The sequence below is a fragment of the Sceloporus occidentalis genome, unplaced genomic scaffold, assembly GCF_023333645.1.
Source record: "Sceloporus occidentalis isolate IW3139 unplaced genomic scaffold, rSceOcc1.0.p SCAF_3, whole genome shotgun sequence".
NCBI lineage: Eukaryota > Metazoa > Chordata > Lepidosauria > Squamata > Phrynosomatidae > Sceloporus > Sceloporus occidentalis.
In genome coordinates, this window is record NW_028316983.1 from 223269650 (window position 1) to 223290068 (window position 20419).

Sequence of the window (20419 nt, forward strand, 5' to 3'; positions counted from 1 at the left end):
GAGGAAATGATGGGAAAGCCTTGACTCTTCCTTATTATGGAACTTGAAAACAATATATCAGTTTAAATAAAAAGTTATTTTGGGTTAATACATATGGCTGTTATTTCCTATATTGTTGAATTTCCTAATTCTCAATTACCAAGAAGACAGAAAAATTAAAATAGATGGTGTCAAACTTCTTTCAGCTGAGGAAACCAATAATAATAATAAAAAGATTAAACTGCTCAGGTCTTGCAAACTTGGTTTTGTAGCTTCTACAACTGAGTCTATTCAATTGTAATGTGGTTTTCCTCTTTTTCTACTGCCTTCAATTCTACCAAGCACTATTATCATTTTAATGAATCCTGTTATTTCGGATAATTTGAACTACATGAAAGGGACAAGCGATTTTCAGCATAGCACAGATTCTTTGGGTTGGATGGTTCTTCTTTTAGGTATACTTAATGTTTGTTGGACTGCATAAGGCAGTAGTAAGCAGTTGATCAGTATTACATAAATATGATCTTCTATAATAAAGTGAGAAGAAAACAGAGAGTACCTAAAGCAAGTCTGAAATGTCTGAAATATCTTTGCTGTTTATTTTATGTTCAGGAGGAGTAGGAAGGAAGGAAGAATGCCTAATGCATATTTTGATGACACTGATATTTCCCCTACTCCTGAAAGGTATTTTGATGTGTATATAAAAGATGTAGATAAGAAATTGTATTATAACATTTTGTGAACACCATGCTATAAAGTTTTGAAATAGCTAAGAATTATGATACTTAGATTTTGTATGCTCTTCAGGCCATGTGTTACACACATCTGCTTTAATAGCTTGAACCAGCAATGATTAGTTTGGTATTTTATGAACTGCACACTGTGTTTTCAGCAAGAAAGAAATGAATTGTTTGAATATTTTCAGTTGAGATAGGCAAGAAATCCTAGAAAGATATTTATAGTTATAATTTGTGCAGTAGGAATAGGAGACGAAACCAAAAATCATGGGGGAAATATATGCTCATATTTCTTCTCATAAGAACAATGGCACAGATATCTGTTATTTCATAGAACTGTTCCTGAGCTTACCAAATAAGTATTGTCTTATTCCTACAGGGGCATTAGGCATGCTGGGAATAAGGCAAAAGAACTATGGTGTTCTAAAAGTTCAGAAGTGAGGCTGCAAAAGCAGAGTAGATGCACTTTTTATTTTTTTTTAATTACATCTTGATACTATACAATAGCAGAAGGCTGCTGGGTGATTCACAGAATGGAAGCAAAACCATAATACTTTTGCCATATAATAAGAAATCATCATCATCATCACTAATAAAAAATGGAAGTAAACCAACAACAGCACAGCATCTTTAAAAAAAGAATACATTCAAAAACAACAGCAACAACTAAGAACTATAAACAGTGTTAGAGCTGGACTGCCTATGCATAGGTTTTCTGAGTGTATTTGAGTTCCTTATATGCAGCGACACTTCTGGATTGTGGACCTTCTCTGTACTGATAGGCTCTAGTGTTGTGCAAGTTTTGTCAAGGGATCAGTTTATTGTTATGGTTGCACTCAAGTGCAGGACACCACAAATTATGAGATGCTTGGTTAGGTGGTAGAAAGCAAGAAAGGAAGATGAAGAGGATTTGGATCTATAGCCTTTTTAATATATATGATCTCCTGTCTTTCCTGTTTTTTTCTTAATATGCACATTAATTTTTGTTGCCACAAAGTTTTGGATGCCTAAGACTAATCAACATCTTTAAGAAGCAGAGTAGTTTTATTTCCTGCTTACTAGTTTCAGCACACCTTGATGGCCTTAGGCTATTGCTGGAGATATTAAGTTGAATGATGGACTCATAGAATCATAGAGTTGGAAGAGACCATAAGAGCCCTCTAGTCCAACCCCCTGCCATGCAGGAACTCTCAATCAAAGCATACCCGACAGATGGCCATCCAGCCTCTGTTTAAAGACCTCTAAGGAAGGAGGCTCCACTACAATCCGAGGGAGTTTGTTCCACCGTCGAACAGCCCTTACTGTCAGGAAGTTCCTCCTAATGTTGAAGTGGAATCTCTTTTCTTGTAGCTTGCATCCATTGTTCCAGGTCCTGTTCTCTGGAGCAGCAGAAAACAAGCTTGCTCCCTCCTCAGTATGACATCCCTTCAAGTATTTAAACAGGGCTATCATATCACCTCTTAACCTTCTCTTCTCCAGGCTAAACATCCCCAGTTCCCTAAGTCGTTCCTCATAGGGCATGGTTTCCAGACCCTTCACCATTTTAGTCACCCTCCTTTGGACATGCTCCAATTTCTCAACATCCTTTTTGAATTGTGGTGCCCAGAACTGGACACAGTATTCCAGGCCTGACCAAAGCAGAATAGAGTGGCACTATTACTTCCCTTGATTTAGACACTATAGTTCTATTGATGCAGCCTAAAATTGCATTGGCCTCATTGCACTGTTGACTCATGTTGAACTTGTGGTCTACTTGGACTCGTCGATCCCTTACAGTATAGGATGCAAAGGTACAAAGTTTCCCACAGAGCATACATAATTCTTTCTATATGGGTGCAGTTTCATTGTGTGTGTAAGTGCTTTCAAGTAACCTGTCAATTTATGGTGATCCCATTCATTTCATAGTTTTTTCTTAAGCAAGGAATACTCAGAGGTTGCTTTGCCAGTTCCTTGTTCTGAAATATGGGCAAGAAAAAGCGGTTTCCGGCTGCTTCGGGAGTGGAGTGTGCAGATGACACATTCCCCCGGATCAACTGGAAGCCGAGCCAAGGCAGCCTAAAGTGGCCCAAACCTGGCTGCAAAAAGAGGAAAAAACTACTCCTTGCCGGTGTTCTGTTTCAGACTGCAGCAGCAGCTGGCCTCAAGACCACAGTGTCCAATTCCTGTGGCCCCACGCTGATTGAGGCTTGCTCACAGCTGATCAGGGCTTGTCTGCTTGAGCCCTTATCCTACAGTACCTGGTATTAATTGCCAGTCTTCTATAGTTTCATTACTGTGGTATAAATTCTTTGATATCTATACATTTCACTGATTAAATGTTAGGTACATTCTTCTTGCTATTACTGTTATTAATAAAGTCTAGGCTCAACAGCAAGAGTAACACTTCAGTCTATGCGTTTGGCAGTTTCAGAGTTTCACAGGCAAAAATAAAAATGTCCTGGCCTCCAAAGTGATCATGATCATGAGTGTATTAAAGAATGTAAATTTGAAATCAAAGAAATGTAATCCAACCCTCACTAATGATTTTTACTTTATTAATAAATAACTATTGATAATTTCTGATGTTATCTATTAAGCAACATAATTAATTTGGATGCATATTCTTAAATGCATTACATTTCAAGCATCTTTTTATTATGTTAAATGTTGTGTTTAACATAGAAGGTACATGCTTCGCATTTTGTAAAGCACCCAATAAAAGATTGGTTTAAGTTCAAATCCGAGTTATATTTTATATAACCAAAATCCATGCTATTGTATATTCTGATCATTTCTTTATTCCTACATTTTTCTGATGATAAATCTACAATTCATATACTTGAGAATGTAACTTCACACAATGACATTTCTCTGTTCTATCCTTCATTTCTCCACTCTCATCGCAATCTTTGTAGTGTCTGTCTTCTCTCAGAACATTTGTTGGAAGATGTGTTGGAGATGGAGCTGCAATGTGAAAGAATTTCCCCCTCCCTGTTCTGCTGATAGAAGCTATTCTGTCAGCAGTAATGATTAATTAAGTATACCATTATGTTTTCAGCCATATGTATCATATAGCTACATATCACAGATAACCAGGAGTGATTATTTATGGCTCTACCATATGTGTAAAAGATGGCAAACAGAGTCATTGCATAGTTGAGTGTGAAGAAAGTCATGCTCAAAATAAAATTGGAATGATGTGTTGATTATGTATTTTTTATTTGAAAAAACAGGGTTACTTGTGTTCTTTTGAATATATGCCATAAATACACACTTTCTGTCAAAAACAATATGACACAGAAAAGCAAACATAAAAAGAGCTTAATATTAAAAGGGAATAGGTTAAATGCCCTGACAGTGATTGAAAACTCTGAGATGTAAAGGGAAAATACTAATAAATCTGTTGTCCAAAAAAAGTCTAATTTCCCAAATGCATTCATTGAAAATAATCAATGAAAAACACTAGAAGTAATTGCCAGATCAGTAAAATGAAACATATATAATGAAAAATGTTATTATGAAATTAGCTTCATCTTTGTAACATGTCTTTATTTTAACTGCATTGCAAAGGTATTACAATGGTGCAAGTTCATGGGCAGATCATGTAGTCAATGGTTCAGCTGAAAACTATGGGTAAGTAAAGTGTGTAGTGTTACAAGTCTATAAAGATATATATTCATACTTTCAATATAGTGTTATTCTCTTTCATTATTATTTTTATGCCTGACAAGAGATTATCCTTCATTTTTCTTTTCACAAAACCCTAAGAAGGTGACTTTTTAATATGATATTTCTGCTACTTTCTTTTCCCTCATATGATCACACAATGGGTCATAATCTAGAAGTGTAAAGTTATATTAATGTCAATGAATAACAGTTACAGGTAAGCAAACCTCTTTTTTTCTTTGTGTGGTTTGCTGTATTCAGGTACACTTATAGATGGTGACCTCTATATGTATTTCTCTCTTGAGGATTATAACATGGTAATTTTATCTATGAACAACTAAGGAAGTGTTGACATTGCATTTAAATGAATTATTAAGGCATTTTTATCACATACGTATTTCCAGAGTTACTTTCAACTTTCAACACATATTCGAGATAGTGTAGTAGAACTTCTTAAATAGAAATTACCTATTTTCAGTTATGTACACTCATGGCATCTGAAATAGGATCTATCAGCAGCAAAAGCCATAGAAATGTTCTCATGAACATCAGTCTGTTGAAAATCCAACCTTGAGACCTGAGACTTGAGAAGAAAGGTGTCAGTTGTATAGAGATGTTAATTTCTTGAGTTTGCTTTTTTAATTTTCAGTTTGCTGTGTTGTAGAAATGATGTGGTATATTCTTACTTCATTTATTTGTTTGTTTTCTCATTTACTGGGTATTATTATTTATTACCATATACGCTTGACTATATACAATATATACTGCATATACCCGTATATACTGTACTCGAAGGCAAGTAGATAAATAGATACCACTTCAGTGGGTAGGAAACAGCATTCGATGCAGTCATGCTGGCCACATGACCACCAGAGTAGTCCGTGGACAATGCTGGCTCTTCGGCTTAATAACAGAGATGAACACCGCCCCCTACAATTGGTTATGGCAAAACATTCATGTGAAGGGACTACTTTTACCTTTTACCTTTACACTCGAGTATAAGTAGAGTACTTATATTTATAAATGAGGTTGACTTATATATGGTAATAAATAATAATACCCAGAAAATTTAGGGCTTGTTTTAAAGAGGGTAGAACTTTAGGACTCAGCATGGTCGTTCTTTGCCACCCGTCTGCCCGCCCGCCCTTGGTTGTTTACAGCTGGTCTGCTTATCTCCTCACAGAAAGTGGATAGGAGGAGGAGGAGGAAAGACAAGCGAGCCAGCTGCAAACAACAGTGGATGGTGGCAGAGGAGCCTTGAAGGGTGAATGTTCGCCTTTCATTCTCCTCTGCATCCTGGCTCTCTCCTTGGGAAAAATGAAGGCAATGAAGGAGCCTTGGGGGACGAGCAATTGCCCTTCCTCCTCCTCCACTGCCCAGCTTTCTCCTCAAGAGAAAGCTGGGTGGTGAAGGAACCTTGAGGGCAAGATTTCACCCTTCCTCCTACACCACCCAGTTTTCTCTTTGGGAGAAATCCAGGTGGCAAAGAATCCTTGAGGGGTGAGTGTTCGCCCCTCTTCCTCCTTCACTGCCCAGCCTTCTCCTTGAGAGAAAGCCAGATGGTAGAGAAGCCTTGAGGGGATGGGTTCACCCTTCCTCCTCCCTTGCTGCCTGGCAGTACCATATATACCCTTGTTTAAGTCAACCCATTATTTTTTTTTGGGGGGGGGGTTCAATTTTTTTGCATTAATTTTTTTTTTTTTTACTTATACATGAGTATATATAGCAAATATTCTCTGTTATAGATAGATTCCAAAGAATTTGGACCTGAAACAGACATGCACCTTCCGACTGCTTTGAGAGCATGGCATTGAGTTGACACATGCCCCCAAAGGGGCTGGAGGTCACGCTCAGGGCATGCCGAGGCAGCAAAAGCCAGCCTTTCCAGGAGTGGATTTAACTCCACTCTTGCCAGCTGCCCGTTTGGGACCGCTGCGGTAGTCCACTTTGAGAGTGGGCCCTGTGATTGCTGCAGTCCCGAGCTGATCACAGCTGGATCTGCCCTGGGCTGCATCTTTTGGCCCATCTACTTCATCCCTTTGAGGCTAATTTTAAGCTTTCTAGCTTTTATGTACAGGCTACCAAATGCAATAAAAACGTTAAATTTTATTAGTCACATGATGCATGTATTATTTCCTGTTCAAGGTTACAATCTTCCTAAAGCTCTGTACAAACAGAAATTCATAAAATCACAAATCGTTTTGGATACTTTTTAGGATCACCAAATTTAAAACAATCTAAATCCAAATTGAAATAATAATCCAAAGCAGAATATATAATAAAAAACATTAAAATCCAAGGGAAATGAGTACATTGTTAAATGTTATCTTAAAAACTACAACAAATAGAGCCTTCTTTTAGGAAGGAATCCCATACATAAACTTGATCGTCCACTCTGGCAGTTATTTAGAAGGAACATTCAAGAACTTTTGAGAAAACAATTGTGAAAACACTCACCTCTTCTGTTTAATTTTGTTTTGACAAATGAGTATACCATACAAATGTATTCCTTTAGGAATAGGAAAAAAGAGTAACATTTTTTTTTTTGGTCTACTGGCTTTCATTTCAAATACCATAGATAGCATACACAGCATTTAATGTATGTTGGGTATGTTGGATATTGTGAATGTTGGATGTCGTGAATTTGGTTTTTCCCCCCCCTGGCAATGGGCCAGATTGTTTGGCTTCCTCCTAAGGAATGGGATGCAGTCCTTAATTTAAAAACATTTATGGTTGTATCTAGGCTAAAAGCTACAGTTAATGTTGCTCTGCTGCTAGTGTAACCGCACAGCAGAACTGCTCTCCTTTCCCCTTCTCTTCTACAGGAAACCCTCAGAGCTGTTTGGGTCTGAACGTTTCCCAGGCCCATGAAGTAGGGTTTGGCCTACATGGTGAATTTGCAGTGGGAAAGGGAGATCCCCACTTCTGCTACATCTTACCTTTTACCCCAACCTTGTTTTAATGAAAATCACCACTTCCGGAGACTTTCAGAGAAATTTGGGAGGAGTTTGGATTAAAATAGTTTGGTTTTTTTTTTTTTTTTTTTTTGGTGGGGTGAGCTTTGAAAGATTTTCAGGGCCCTGGGAAACAAAAAGGGCCTTGGGGATTGTGATTAAATCATGATGGCTACCATAAGTGCAGCTGAGGAATCATATTACTTATCCTGAAGGAATGAGGGGAGAAGTCATGATCAGAAAGCAAAAATAGAAGTGAAACAGAAGAGAAGAAAGTGGAGAAATGTGCCAGGGAAGAATATGGCAATCCTCAAGGAGAGTGCAATGCAAGTCTGAATACAGGGATACTCCTATTCATCTATACAATTCTTTCTTTCCCCTCACTTTTAGTCCAATCCTTTGTGTCTCATGTTTATTTCTTTGTTGCTTTGCAATCCTGAGGGCAGAGACTTTGAATTTTGCAAACCATTTTGGGAGTTGTTTTTGGATCAAGAACAGGGTAAAAAGTCTTTAAATAAATATCCTGTCATAGATTTCAGTGGAATGTAAGTGGAACTATAGCCATCAATTTTCACATTTATTAGAAAGGAACTCTCATACCTTTCATTCTCTGTATAACTACTGCCTTTTTCTTTATTGACTATTCTTTTGGAAAAAAAAATTAATCTCCAAGTACTGTTCTTTAATAACTTAACAATAGCAATAATTATTGCACAGAATGATATAGAACTTAATAACATATATACAACAACAGTGTCAGCACAAGGCAGTATTTCTACATTTTCTGTCACACCTTTGTGTCTGGAAAATTTCTATTGTGATAGAGGGGTTCATTCCCAAGGCCTCTTAAACATTCTGTACTTATAGAACATTTCTTCAGTAGCACCATACAACAATCCAATTGAATAAGATACTCATGTGTGTATTGTAGTATATAAGAGAATATATACCTGTCCCATACAGGTTGCTGCATGCTATACCATCCTTTCTTGCCTTGGATGCCTTACAATGTAATCCTATCTATGTTTACTGAAGAGGTTCGCCTATTGAATCAAGTAGATATCACAGGTATATATAGAAATGCAGCCTTGATGAAGAGATAGCTAAGGCCTGGACCAGATGGGCCAAATGAAGCGGCGTTTGGCTGCAAACAACACACACCATTGGACCAGAGCAAAAAGGAGCCATGGTAATCTGGCTCCTAGTGGTGTGGGTTAGGTCCTGCGGCTGCAGTCCACTTTGGGAGCAGGTGCATTGTTAGCACGGTCCCAACTCACTTGTGACCCGAGCAGACTTGGGCTCCTCTTTTGCATCTGTCTGCTCCGGCCCTTAGTCAGACCTACAGCAAAATGTTGCAGTTTAGCCTTATTAACCCCCTACAATAGGAAAGCTCTTGTTAAGAGTTCTAGGCAGCCACACCTTATTCCAAGTTACTCTCAGTTGTTCTAGGTTCAAGCAAACCCATTCATTATTCTTACCTGACCTTCCTCCTCCTACTGGCACTTAACATTCTGTGGGTCAGTCCTCATTGGGGAATTCACCCTCCATTGGGATGTGTGTGTTGAGATTTGGGATGTGTGTGTTCAGAATTTTTTTTTTGTATTTTTGCAAAAAACCCATGGACATGCTTGTACTTTGCTCATGTTTCTCTAAAGCCTCATTTATTTCTAAAATTCTTGTCCAAGTTGCAGAATTTCTCAGAATTGGAACTACTATAATTTTGTAGCATGTCTTTGTGTCATGTCATAATCCTTAGTGGAATGCTGTGCAGGAATAGTTGGAGACTATCTATTCTAGCATGTATACGTGATATAGATGATGAAGGGGCATGGCCATGGCACAGAATGATTTTGCTACAGTCTTCGCATAGATGATGGCCTGTGGCCTGTAAGAGACAGGGCTGTGTATTGTATGGGAATACCTTCTGTAATATTTAAGGTAAATTTTAGATGACTTCTTTAACAAATAGGATAAAACTATTAATAATGCATATCATATTGTATATAACATAGAACATGCAGTGATGGAATATCCTTCCTTCCTATGATCTTCCTTTCAGCCTAACATTGTGGAGGTACATTATAAATGAATATGCCATTTTAAGAAAGTATCTTATGCACTGCTTTCCCTTGGAGTAAATACTTGCTTGACTGTTTTTCCGTGAAGCTTGAACTAAATGATGTAGCACTTTATTTAATTTTCAAAATCTTACAAACTTTCATCACACTTTCTGTCTATTTTGTTGGCCCCTTGGGTTTTAACAGAAATTATGTTTGGGTTTTAACTTTATAGGAAGATAAACTAGTGAAATACTGTTTCGGGTTTTAGAAATATCTAAGAAATTATGGATGCCCACAGAGAATAAAAATAAGAATCTTTGGGCAGGTATACTGCTTAACAGAAATTATGTTTACATTCTAGTGGATGCACATCTGACGATAGATACAGCTATATTGAAAATACTGATAGTTTGGTGTATCTTCATGTATTCTCCCTCTCTCTTCATGTACAAATAGTCTCTCTCTTTCTCTGATATTTTATGATTAATATTTTATAATAATAATATTATATTTAATATTGTCAGTGCATACATGTTCTTCTGTTTGTGAAGTATGTTATCCAGTATAGTATTATTTAAAAAGTATTATTTTTATATATGAATACCTAGAATTTTAACTTTGTTAACAAGCAGAAATTTATTTTTAGCAGTGGTTATGGATGGCATGCTAACACAGGATTTTGTGTTTGTGACCAAACAGCAAAATCCCATTAGGTAGTAGAAGAATAGTTTGTCCAAGGATTGAAATCCAGCAACCTTCCACAGATACTGAAAGGTATTCCCAGTAAGAAGTAACTTATAGTCTTACAACTGTGGCTCTTAGGTATTTGTTTATTTGTATTCCTCTTTCAGTGTGGTCAGTGTCTCTAGAAGTAGAAGAAACTTTATATGGTCATAAAAATGCACCATAGTTTGGCTGCATTTTCATGTTTTCATCTCTTTAAACAGACATATTCATTGCTTTCGGTGGTTTTGTTGTTGTTGTTATTCATCTGATTGCTGCCATCATTTATGAGCTGTCAGGCACAGGAAGGAAACACTGCTTATGGGGAAGCAGGTATATTAGGAAGTATGCTAGGAAGCAATGAATTGTTTGTGTTCATGTATCTTCATGTTACCGAATTTGCTTACTGTAGCAGTAGTCCATATTTTAATGACTTTCTGTGTAGATTTATTGATGTGTTATCCAAGATCCCTTTTGTACTGATTTTTAAACATTGTGTGAATTTAAACTGTTTAAGGTGCATATAAATATTTTGTTTAAACAAAATGATTGTATTATACCACCACAAACTGAATTGTTACTATTAGACAATTTAACACAACAGGTTACACTAGGTTATATAAATTAAGTTCTGGTTTTGAAATGTTGGTGGATTTGTAAATTATGTGTTAATGATGACCAAACCCAGTGAAACATTGCAGGATTTATATGCTCAGTTAAGAAATGCAGGTCTTGATGCATTTTCCTATCAGCAAGTGCGCAGATCTCCAACAAATTGTCAAGAAAATCGAGTGAATGCTCTTTACCAGTAAAGTTGAGTATCCCTTAGCTGAAATGCTTGGGATAGAAGTATTCTGGATTATTTTGGATTCGGAATATTTCCATATACATAAAGATATATCTTGGAAATGGGTCTCAAGTCTGAACATGAAATTCATTTATATCTATATCTTATAAACATAGCCTGAAGGTAATTTTATACACAATATTTTTAATGATTTTGTGCATGAAACAAAGTTATATACATTCAACCATCAGAAACAAATTTCTCACTATCTCAGCCACCCATCTAGACATTATTGGATTTTGGAGTATTTAAGATTTTCATATAAGAGATACTCAACTTGTATAATAGCAGAATGCAAAAATAATAATTTTTAACACAAAAACACATTAAACATTTTCAACACTGTTTCAGCATTATTGGCTATTTCTCTTCTTACATGGCTTTCAGTTTTTGGAGATACAGCGCTTGTTACTAAACATCATTGGGGTGGTATAAATTCTGTTACCTGAGAAGCTTAATAACACATAGAAAGCAAAAATCTTTCACTGAAAGTTACTTATCATTTAGGAAGCTAGAGAGCACACCCAACTTCCTTTGCCAGCAATTGCATGATTGAGATCATACATTCTTATTTGATCCTCTTATCCCTTTTGCCAACACCTTAGTGCCATCTCCTTTCATATGTGGAGCAAGTTTGTAAAAAGGTAAAAAAGGTAAAGATAGTCCCTTGACATGATTGTCTAGTCGTAACCGACTGTAAGGGGTGGTGCTCATCTCAGTTACTAAGGCAAGGAGACAGCATTGTATGTGGCCAGCATGACTGTACTGAACGCTGTTACCTTCCCATTGAAGTGGTATCTATTTATCTACATGTATTTGCATACTTTTGAACTGCTAGATTGGCAGAAGGTGGGACTAGTGACTAGTGACATCATGTGGCACTTCGGCCTCGAACTGCCAACCTTCTGATCTTCCAATCATCAGAACTGGCATCTGAACCACTAAACATATTAACAAATAGATCTTTGTATTCTATTTGTAGTCCTGGAAATTAAGTAAGAAAGTCTTTGGCTGTTACACCTTTCTTCCATTATTTTGATGGTATGGGAGATAGTGCATTGTGGTTGCTTTTCAGACTATGAAAATAATATTAGAATATCCAAACTCTGGAGGAGTTACTTACATAGGATGTTCTCTCTGCTCAAGACATGCTGATCCTATAACTAAAACTGTAGCTTTCCTTTATGGTCCAAGGGGGTTGAACTATACTGAAGCAGTTCCTGTGTGTGAAAGCAATTTGAAAAGGAGACATGAATTTCATGTGGCTTTAAAACATTATATTGTAAGAAAAACTTTTTTTCTCAAAGGAAGCATATTTCCTTTCTGCCTCATGAATATACATATATATTTCAAATATAACATTGAAGCCCTCCTCAAATCTCTTTTCAGCTAAGATATAGGTATTGCATGCTAAGGTGATTTTTTTGTTTCCTTAATATTAAAGAAGTGAAACAATGGATGTATTGGCAGATCAAGCTTCCTATTCAGAAAGTGAACATGTAGATCCAGAAGAAAACATGAGGTAATCTTTGTGAATTGTCTGAGATTAGCTGTGGCTCCTCCCTGATACATAGTACTCGCTGCTGATGTGTCCCAGTGCAATGTGTCTGCTTCTTAGGTGCTTTAAATTGAGGCTTTTGGTGGCTGGTATTATTCTGAAACTGTCTGTGGGGCTTACTACAAGAAGAGCATATATTAGCAGGTATTCCATTATTTTTAACCAAAGAAATCTGTTACTGCATCCAAGAAGGTTGGCAGACTATCACATTTCTCCAGGACAAAGCCACTTGAAATCAATGGAAATTGTAGAGTATTCTTGACTAGTATTTGTTCATATCAGTATGAACAGGATACCATGGTGTAGATGGGGTCTAAATTGCTATGAATTCTGTAAGTCCTTAAGAATACCTTTATTCTCCTGTCCTCTTTAATACTGATTCAGTTTTTGGTTTTTTTTGGTGATATTTACTGTAGTCATTTCACTACCTAAATCGTTTTATAAATCGTTTTTTTAAATAAAGAGGAAGAAGCTACATTAATAAGCACATAATTAGAAATAAATAAAGCAATTTTTAAATAAAGAAGAAGCTACATTAATAAATACATAATCATCCAATTGTGGTGGGTACCTTACCATTCAACTGAAGATACATCATGAATCAAAATGTTTCTCATTGTCCACAACAGTGTTTGTGCTACAGCATATATATGGTCAGCTTTTTGGAAACTTGTAATGTTGTTTTCTTTTTTCCAGGTTCCTATGTGTTCTCTCATTACAGTGTCATGCTAGCACTTTTTATCTGATGTAACCTGTATTTTCCCCTCAGAAGTGCTGCTAGTATTACTGCATAAGCCTTATAACTTGTTGTTCAGTAGCATATAACTTTGATCTGCTTTTTAAAAAATTATGCCCATCGAAGGTTAACACCAGTATTTTGTAAATGGAAAGAAATATTCCTCAATATTTTCTAGTAGTTTGATCTTGAAAACCATGGTAATCCTGGTAATAACTACTTTGCTGACTGAGAATGGAAAGTGTGATTTTTCCCCCTGTATTAATTTAGCTTGATACTATCAGCCAGTTAAGCATTTTTTAAATATGGGCATTGTTCTCACAACGTAGTGACTACTACATTTTTAATGCAGTATATGCTGGTGAACAAGCTATATTTAATTCCATTCTTGAGCCATTTTAAAAAATATATGGATTACCAAATTTTTGTGTACAAGAACACACACACAAGAAATTGAAAAAAGGTTATAAGAAATGTGCTTAATGTTGCTCATCTCCAAAACATATGAGCCACCATAATTCATAACTACAGATTAAGGTCAATTGAGCTGCTTTTTGACTAACATTACAGGAATTGGGAACCTAGACTACCATATCAAAGATCCAGATCAACAGAACAGCGTCCTGTGCTAGAACGGCCCAGTCCCCGCTCCCGATCCACTGAACGTCCTGATTCAAACCTCATGAGATCGATGCCTTCATTAATGACTGGAAGATCTGCCCCTCCCTCACCTGCCTTATCGAGGTGAAACAGACAATCCAATCAGACTAATCCTGCCCCACCAACTCACTCTTTTATTTTCCCAAAAGCTCAGTGCTGTTGCCTGTCATCATCAGCTGATCACTAGTAGCTGTAGATACTAACCTTGCCAACGTCTACACACTATTTATATTTCACTGGGGATATAATGGTGTGGCTGTCATTGTAATTTGTTTACTAACAATAATTAATGACACAATTAATTACATTTGTTTTGTGATTTCTCATTTATCAGGAATCCTGGGTGATTTCTTACACTAAAGCACCTCATAACTACCACGTACTTCTCTTACAGAATGAGAAATTGTATGTGGTCATCAGACATCGCTTATGAAATCGTCATCATAACATCAAAGGAAACTTTTTTTCTTAAGAAAACAGTTTCTTAAATTATATTGTACTTTTTATGTATTAAGTATTCTTTTAACCAGTGTTTTCTCTGTTTTGCTGTGTGCATGTTCTGCATTGTTCCTGTTTGAGTAATTGTACTGTATTCATAATCAAGTGGAATTTAAATAAGTAAGCTGTTCTTGCAAAATGACTGGGAAGATGATGAATACATGTGGGGTGCTAAATTTGTCTCATTCAAATTATTTTCTGAATGCTTTGCTTTTTCTCTAGTACATTAATGTAGTTAAGAACAATGGTGTTATGATTCCATTTCACTCATTGAAATGTACTTCTGTTTTATTGTCTCTCATTGAGTTCATGCAGAGTTTTATGTTTTAAATTAATGTTAGCTGAATTCTAAAATCACTAATATCTTTCTGTGGAACATGAAAATATAAAACATAAGCATACACACATTTTCCTGTGTATCTCTTTCTGTATGTTGTAATGCATCTGTGTGCATCAATACCTGCATACATTTCCATAGATAATTAGCAGATGCGATTACATAAATGTGCTGTGGATCATCCTTTTGCATAATTTTGATTTTTTCAGATAAACTTTTTAAAATTAATAACCATGTCTTTATAAACATGTAGGAATGAACTGTCAGAATATCACTGTCAGCAAAGGTTAAGAATACAGAAAAACCATTATCGTATACTTATTCTTCACACATCTAAGAATAAATGTATTTTACAGTTGATGCTTTCTCTTGATGTGTCCTGTAGGTCAAATGCTCGTATGGGGTCTGTCCAAACAAGTCCTTCAGGTACTCCAGTAGCAGGACGCAGGGGTAGACAATTGCCACAACTGCCACCAAAAGGGACACTGGAGAGAAGTAAGTGATCTCTTTAAAATGCAAAGATATTCTTGCTGAAGTATGAAGGAAGAGTAACATTTGCAGCCAGTTTGAACAAAAAGCTTTAACCCTCAAGTTTGTGAACTGGTTGTTATTGAGATATGTGTTATTATATTGTCTGTTACTTTGAAACAGTTTTTAATAATTGGTATCTTCTATAATCATCATCACAATTACAGAAATAATATGAGAATCATTAGCCATTCTATTTTAATTGCAGTGAAAATATATGTTGGAAGTGTTGGTTTTAAATCCTTATAATGATGAACATATCAAAAAAACTTCCCAGCGTGAAAAGATTGCAAGTGCTTATTGTTTCAAGGGATTACATAAGAATTTAGAGTGGACCATATCAAATGACTTAAGTGCCACATGAAATGGTCTTTTTAGTAAGAAATATGGAAGCAATAGAATACAATATAAAGGGTCAAACATGGAATATAAGTGGATCTCTAGTCATAAGAATAAAAAGGTGTGTACTGCAGTTATGGGTGGCTAAATATTTTGTGTTGTATATTATAACAACATTTAATTTCTACTCATGGTTTTCCTCATTCTGCCCAAATGCTTTGGTGGGGGGATGTTTATAGGTTGATGTTAAAAAAAATTGAGCACTGATATTGTCATCTAAATGGGTCATGTGTACCTGCATCTTAACTGAAGAAGCCCCATGATTTAAGCAGTCTCTTGGTGGGAAAAATGGATTACAGTTGTCCCTCCATATTCACTAGGGTTAGGGGCACAAGACCCCCGTGAATATGGAAAAAATCCCAAATAATAAAAACACTGTTTTTACCAGAGAGGACACCTCTCTAGGAATCTCTAGGTCCTCCAGTGCAACTCTGTGGTCAATGCCCAACATACACTGACCATAGAATGGCACTGGAGTGGCTACAAATGGTCTTTAACTTTTAGTTAAAGTTGACCACAGAGTTGCAGTGGAGGACCTAGACAGTCCTAGAGAGAACGTATTAATGAAATCCGTGAATAATCAAATCCGCAAATATCAAAGCCACAAATATGGAGGGATGACTGTATATATGAGTTGACACTATTTCTCCATCCTAAATTAAATTGTCACTGCTACATCAGGATATCTAGTCAGTCTACAAGCCGTGACCTATGGAGAGATTTATAGTATAATCCTATATGTATCTACTCAGATGTAAGACTTCTGATACATTCAGCTGGATTTATCCACTCTTAAGTCGATAGAAGTTTGCAGCCTTAGTTAGGCTGTCACACAGATAGATGGTCAGGCCCTGGAAACACCTAACTTAAAATGTGTTGGGTCTCAAATCAAATTCAGTCCCTTTTAATTGAATCCTGATTTCCATTGCTTATTTCCTATCCAGACTTTTTAAAAATAAAAAATTAAACTTATAAGAACCAGAGTATATTTATGTATTTGCATTGCAAGTTTCTTTGCAGCTATACAAATTCTGTATTGTTGCTCTGATAAGCATACTTCATTTTTCCTCTTCAAAATATATACAAATTTTTGTCTTCTAAAAACATTATTGATGCTGATGCTGATGATGCTGGCACACTCTGAAGAACCTTTTTTTCTGCCCTGGTTTGAGTGGTGGCGATCTGAGAGCTGAAGACATTAAGACAAAGGCCTGACTAATTAAAAAAGATCTTTACAAATAAAAAAAAATGTGTAAGCCACCATGGGTCTCATTATTGGAGAATGGAAATAAAATAAAAATAAATCAATAATAAATAATAATAAATAAAAATTTTATTTATATACCGCCCATCTATAAAACCATACCCAGAGCCAGTCACATAACACCAGTGCTTAAAGATCTGCACTGGCTGCCTATTCGCTTCCGGGCGCAATACAAGGTGTTGGTTATTACCTATAAAGCCCTAAATGGCTTGGGCCCAGGATACCTTGAGGACCACCTCTCCCCATACAATCCGCCCCGCACTCTCAGAACATCTGGGCAGCAGCTATTGAGGGTTCCGGGGGCCAGACTAGCCTCCACTTCTAAGAGGACTTTTACCATCTCGGCCCCGACCCTCTGGAATTCCCTGCCCATTGAGCTCCGCTCGGCCACCTCCCTGGCCCAGTTCAAAAAGGGGCTGAAGACCTTCTTGTTTAAACAAGCATTCCCTGATACAGGCCCCGACTAACTTCTCCCCCCCCCCCCCCCCCATGTCAGCAGTGACAAGCTGGCTAGAATGTTTTTAATGTATTTGTTTATGTAAATGGTAATTTTATGTGTTTTAAGAAGGTTGTACACCGCCCTGGTTTTATAGAAGGGCGGTATATAAATAAAATTATTATTTATTATTGATTTTTTATTGATTTATTTTTATTTTATTTCCATTCATATCCCACCTTTTCTCCAATAATGAGACCCATGGTGGCTTACACATTTTTTTTTATTTGTAAAGATCTTTTTTAATTAGTCAGGCCTTTGTCTTAATGTCTTCAGCTCTCAGATCGCCACGACTCAAACCAGGGCAGAAAAAAAGGTTCTTCAGAGTGTGCCAGCAGCATCAGTGAGAACAGATATCATTTGGGACAGGCCCATGGTTGTCATGGCACCTAGGAAATCCCACTCCTAACAGGACAGTGTCAGCATGGATGTCACCATCACCACAAGCTGAGGGATTCTAACATCAGCTCTCAGTTCACCCTGCTTAGCTAAGGAAGGGACACTGTTGAACAGCAGAGTGGACAATGCACCAACAGAATTTCTAATCTGTCCTGTCTAGACAACTTCATATATACATACTCAGACCCAGCAAACTGTGGGATAGAATGACTGATTAGAGGGTGGAATTTCAATAGATCATTGTAACTCCCCCACAAAGGTGTTGCCTGCTATATAGAGAACCCACTGGGAAAATTTGAGAGGGATTAACCCTTCCAAGCTTACTCAACCAGGTGTCTGTGACATATATCAGGTTGGCATGTTTGTTCAGAATGAAGTTGTGAATGACAGTGTTTCATGTTTTTTTTTTAATCATTCACCAGCCTGGCATTCACTAGCAGCATTTTTAACCTAGAGGATTATTGCCAAGGCTACACAGGTTATTTGACCTGGGGATAGTTTGGGACTGAACAGCACCTTGTTGCTATTTTTCTCCTGTTAATGTATAACTGTCTCCTCTTTCCACACACCCCTCTTCCCTGCACAATTGTGATGCTTACTCCCTGAGAACCATCTTCTTTTGAAAACATTGTTTGTGTTGCAGACTAGCAGTACTGTCTAAGATGGTACAGACAGGCAGTCGTAAAAGTAGTTTGAAAGTCAATATTCTTCCCTCTTCTCTTGAGCAGCAAACAGACCCTTCCTCTGGTGATCCCACAAAGTCGCTCTCCTAAAGCTGCCCCCCCCCCCTGTTTGATATTGCTCCTACCCCACTGGAGTTTTGTTTTAATCTGCCAGTTAATTCAACTGCTGTAGCTAGGATGAGTAGTACTTGCTGGCATAAAGAGCTGAGTTGTGATTTATCTTGTAGGCCTGGATCTTCAAGGAGGTAGGATGTTGCAAAGAAGTCCCACAGGTAGAGCAAACTGAGGCAATAGCAGCAGCAACAGCTGGATGTAGCACTTTCCTTTCATTGTGAGTCTTCCTGACCCTATGGAATGTACAAAAATGCAGAAAAAATGCAAAAAACAGACCAAAAGAATATAGAGTTTTTGATATGAAGTTCTCCCCACCCTCTTTTTACCCATGGCTGTGTATTCAAAGAACTCTTTAAATGTAGCAGCGCCTGGAGACAGTTTGATATGGAATGATTTGATAGCAATATGTTCCCTGCAAATCAGTGCTGAGGAAGTTTCAACAGTGCAAATTCCAAAGAAATAAAAAGAAATAATGGTTTGGTTGTTTCTCCTTATCCAAGTAATCACTAGAGTAGGAAGGATACTTTCTATAAAACAAGGTAGAGATTTAATAAATTCCAAGATTTGCATTAAAATAAATATGCTGAAAAAGAAATGAAAGAAAAAGGATAAATGTTAATTGCTGGGTCAGTGAGCACATAACATTTGAGCCAAAATTGTGGTTAATATCAAATCATGTTTAGTATTAACGCTTGCTCTGATTAACACTTGTGCTGATGTAAGCTTTGAAGACATTAAGTTGAGCAGGCGGAATCAACATTAAAGAAGGGTCATGGGAAAAGATTGAGGTCACTTCCTCTTATAGGCTTTGTGAACTAGGGGACATTAAGAATTTACCCATTGCAGTTAATTTTCATGTCACAGAAAGTCAATATACGCTATTTTCAGTGCTCAATCATGAGGTTGTAGAATTGGATTTCATAAAACTCAAAACAGTTTGTTGAAAGATGATAATCTGGGATTTTGCTTTTCTATGGCTTTCTCATTTGGACAATGCTCATGGCACATTTTACATGTGCAAGATAAAAAGTATTTCTGGCAAATATGCTAAGTATATTGTGGTATTAAAAATATGGTGCATATGGTGAAAAGAACGTATGCTCAAGCCCAATAGAATATAATGGGATGCACACTCGTGGCAGCACACAGGGCCCCATTACTTCTGTTGGGGCTTGCCTTACGCATAAGCTCAAAGCCGCGAAAGGCAAGCTTTGAGGAGGAGTGACTGTATGCAAGGCTCCTAGGTAATTGTACTGGATAATGCAGCAGTCTCAAAATTCCTCTTGACTCCAGACACGCGCAGTGGTAGCTCTATCGATCTTTCCTTACAGGCTACAGCCAGGTTCACTATTTTTAGAGCTGGTCTACCACTGTCTGTAGGAATTTCCCAGCCTCTGCAAGTAGAAAGCAATCAACTGCAAGGGGAGGCATATATAATTTCCCAGTGATTGTAGTGCTCTGAGGAAGGAGTCACTTGCTTTGAGTTAGTAAAAGAGAGGGATTAGCTGTGTGTAATGAACTGAGGTCTCTGATATGTTAACATTAGCCTGAAACAGACAGACAAAAAGTGTTGCTTTTGGGCCAATCCAGGGGTGTGGCGTACAGATGACACATTCCCCCAGATCAGTGCAAAGCTGTGCTGTGGCCACCTAAGGCAACCCAAACCCAGCCACAAAAGGAGTGCAAAAAAATCACTCCTTGTTGACAGCCTGTTTGAGTCTGTGGCGATGGATGGCCTTGGGACCATGGCATCTGGTTGCTGCTGTCTCATGCCGAACGGGGAGCAACTGGGTCTGGAGGGG

At 37.3% G+C, this 20419-nt stretch overlaps 1 protein-coding gene across 49 annotated transcripts in view; it reads left to right on the forward strand.

Annotated features, from left to right (window-relative positions):
- Nucleotides 1-20419, forward strand: part of RIMS2 (regulating synaptic membrane exocytosis 2) — a 454948-nt gene that overhangs the window by 322882 nt on the left and 111647 nt on the right. For 39 of the 49 annotated variants that reach the window (XM_089517761.1, XM_089517766.1, XM_089517768.1 and 36 more), the window contains 6 exons: nt 592-663; nt 4266-4328; nt 10075-10149; nt 12390-12467; nt 13810-13983; nt 15120-15229. In XM_089517761.1, the coding sequence (XP_089373887.1) occupies nt 592-663; nt 4266-4328; nt 10075-10149; nt 12390-12467; nt 13810-13983; nt 15120-15229 (572 nt within the window). The remainder of the gene's footprint in view (nt 1-591; nt 664-4265; nt 4329-10074; nt 10150-12389; nt 12468-13809; nt 13984-15119; nt 15230-20419) is intronic. The other 10 variants (XM_089517804.1, XM_089517809.1, XM_089517806.1 and 7 more) reach the window with 6 other exon arrangements.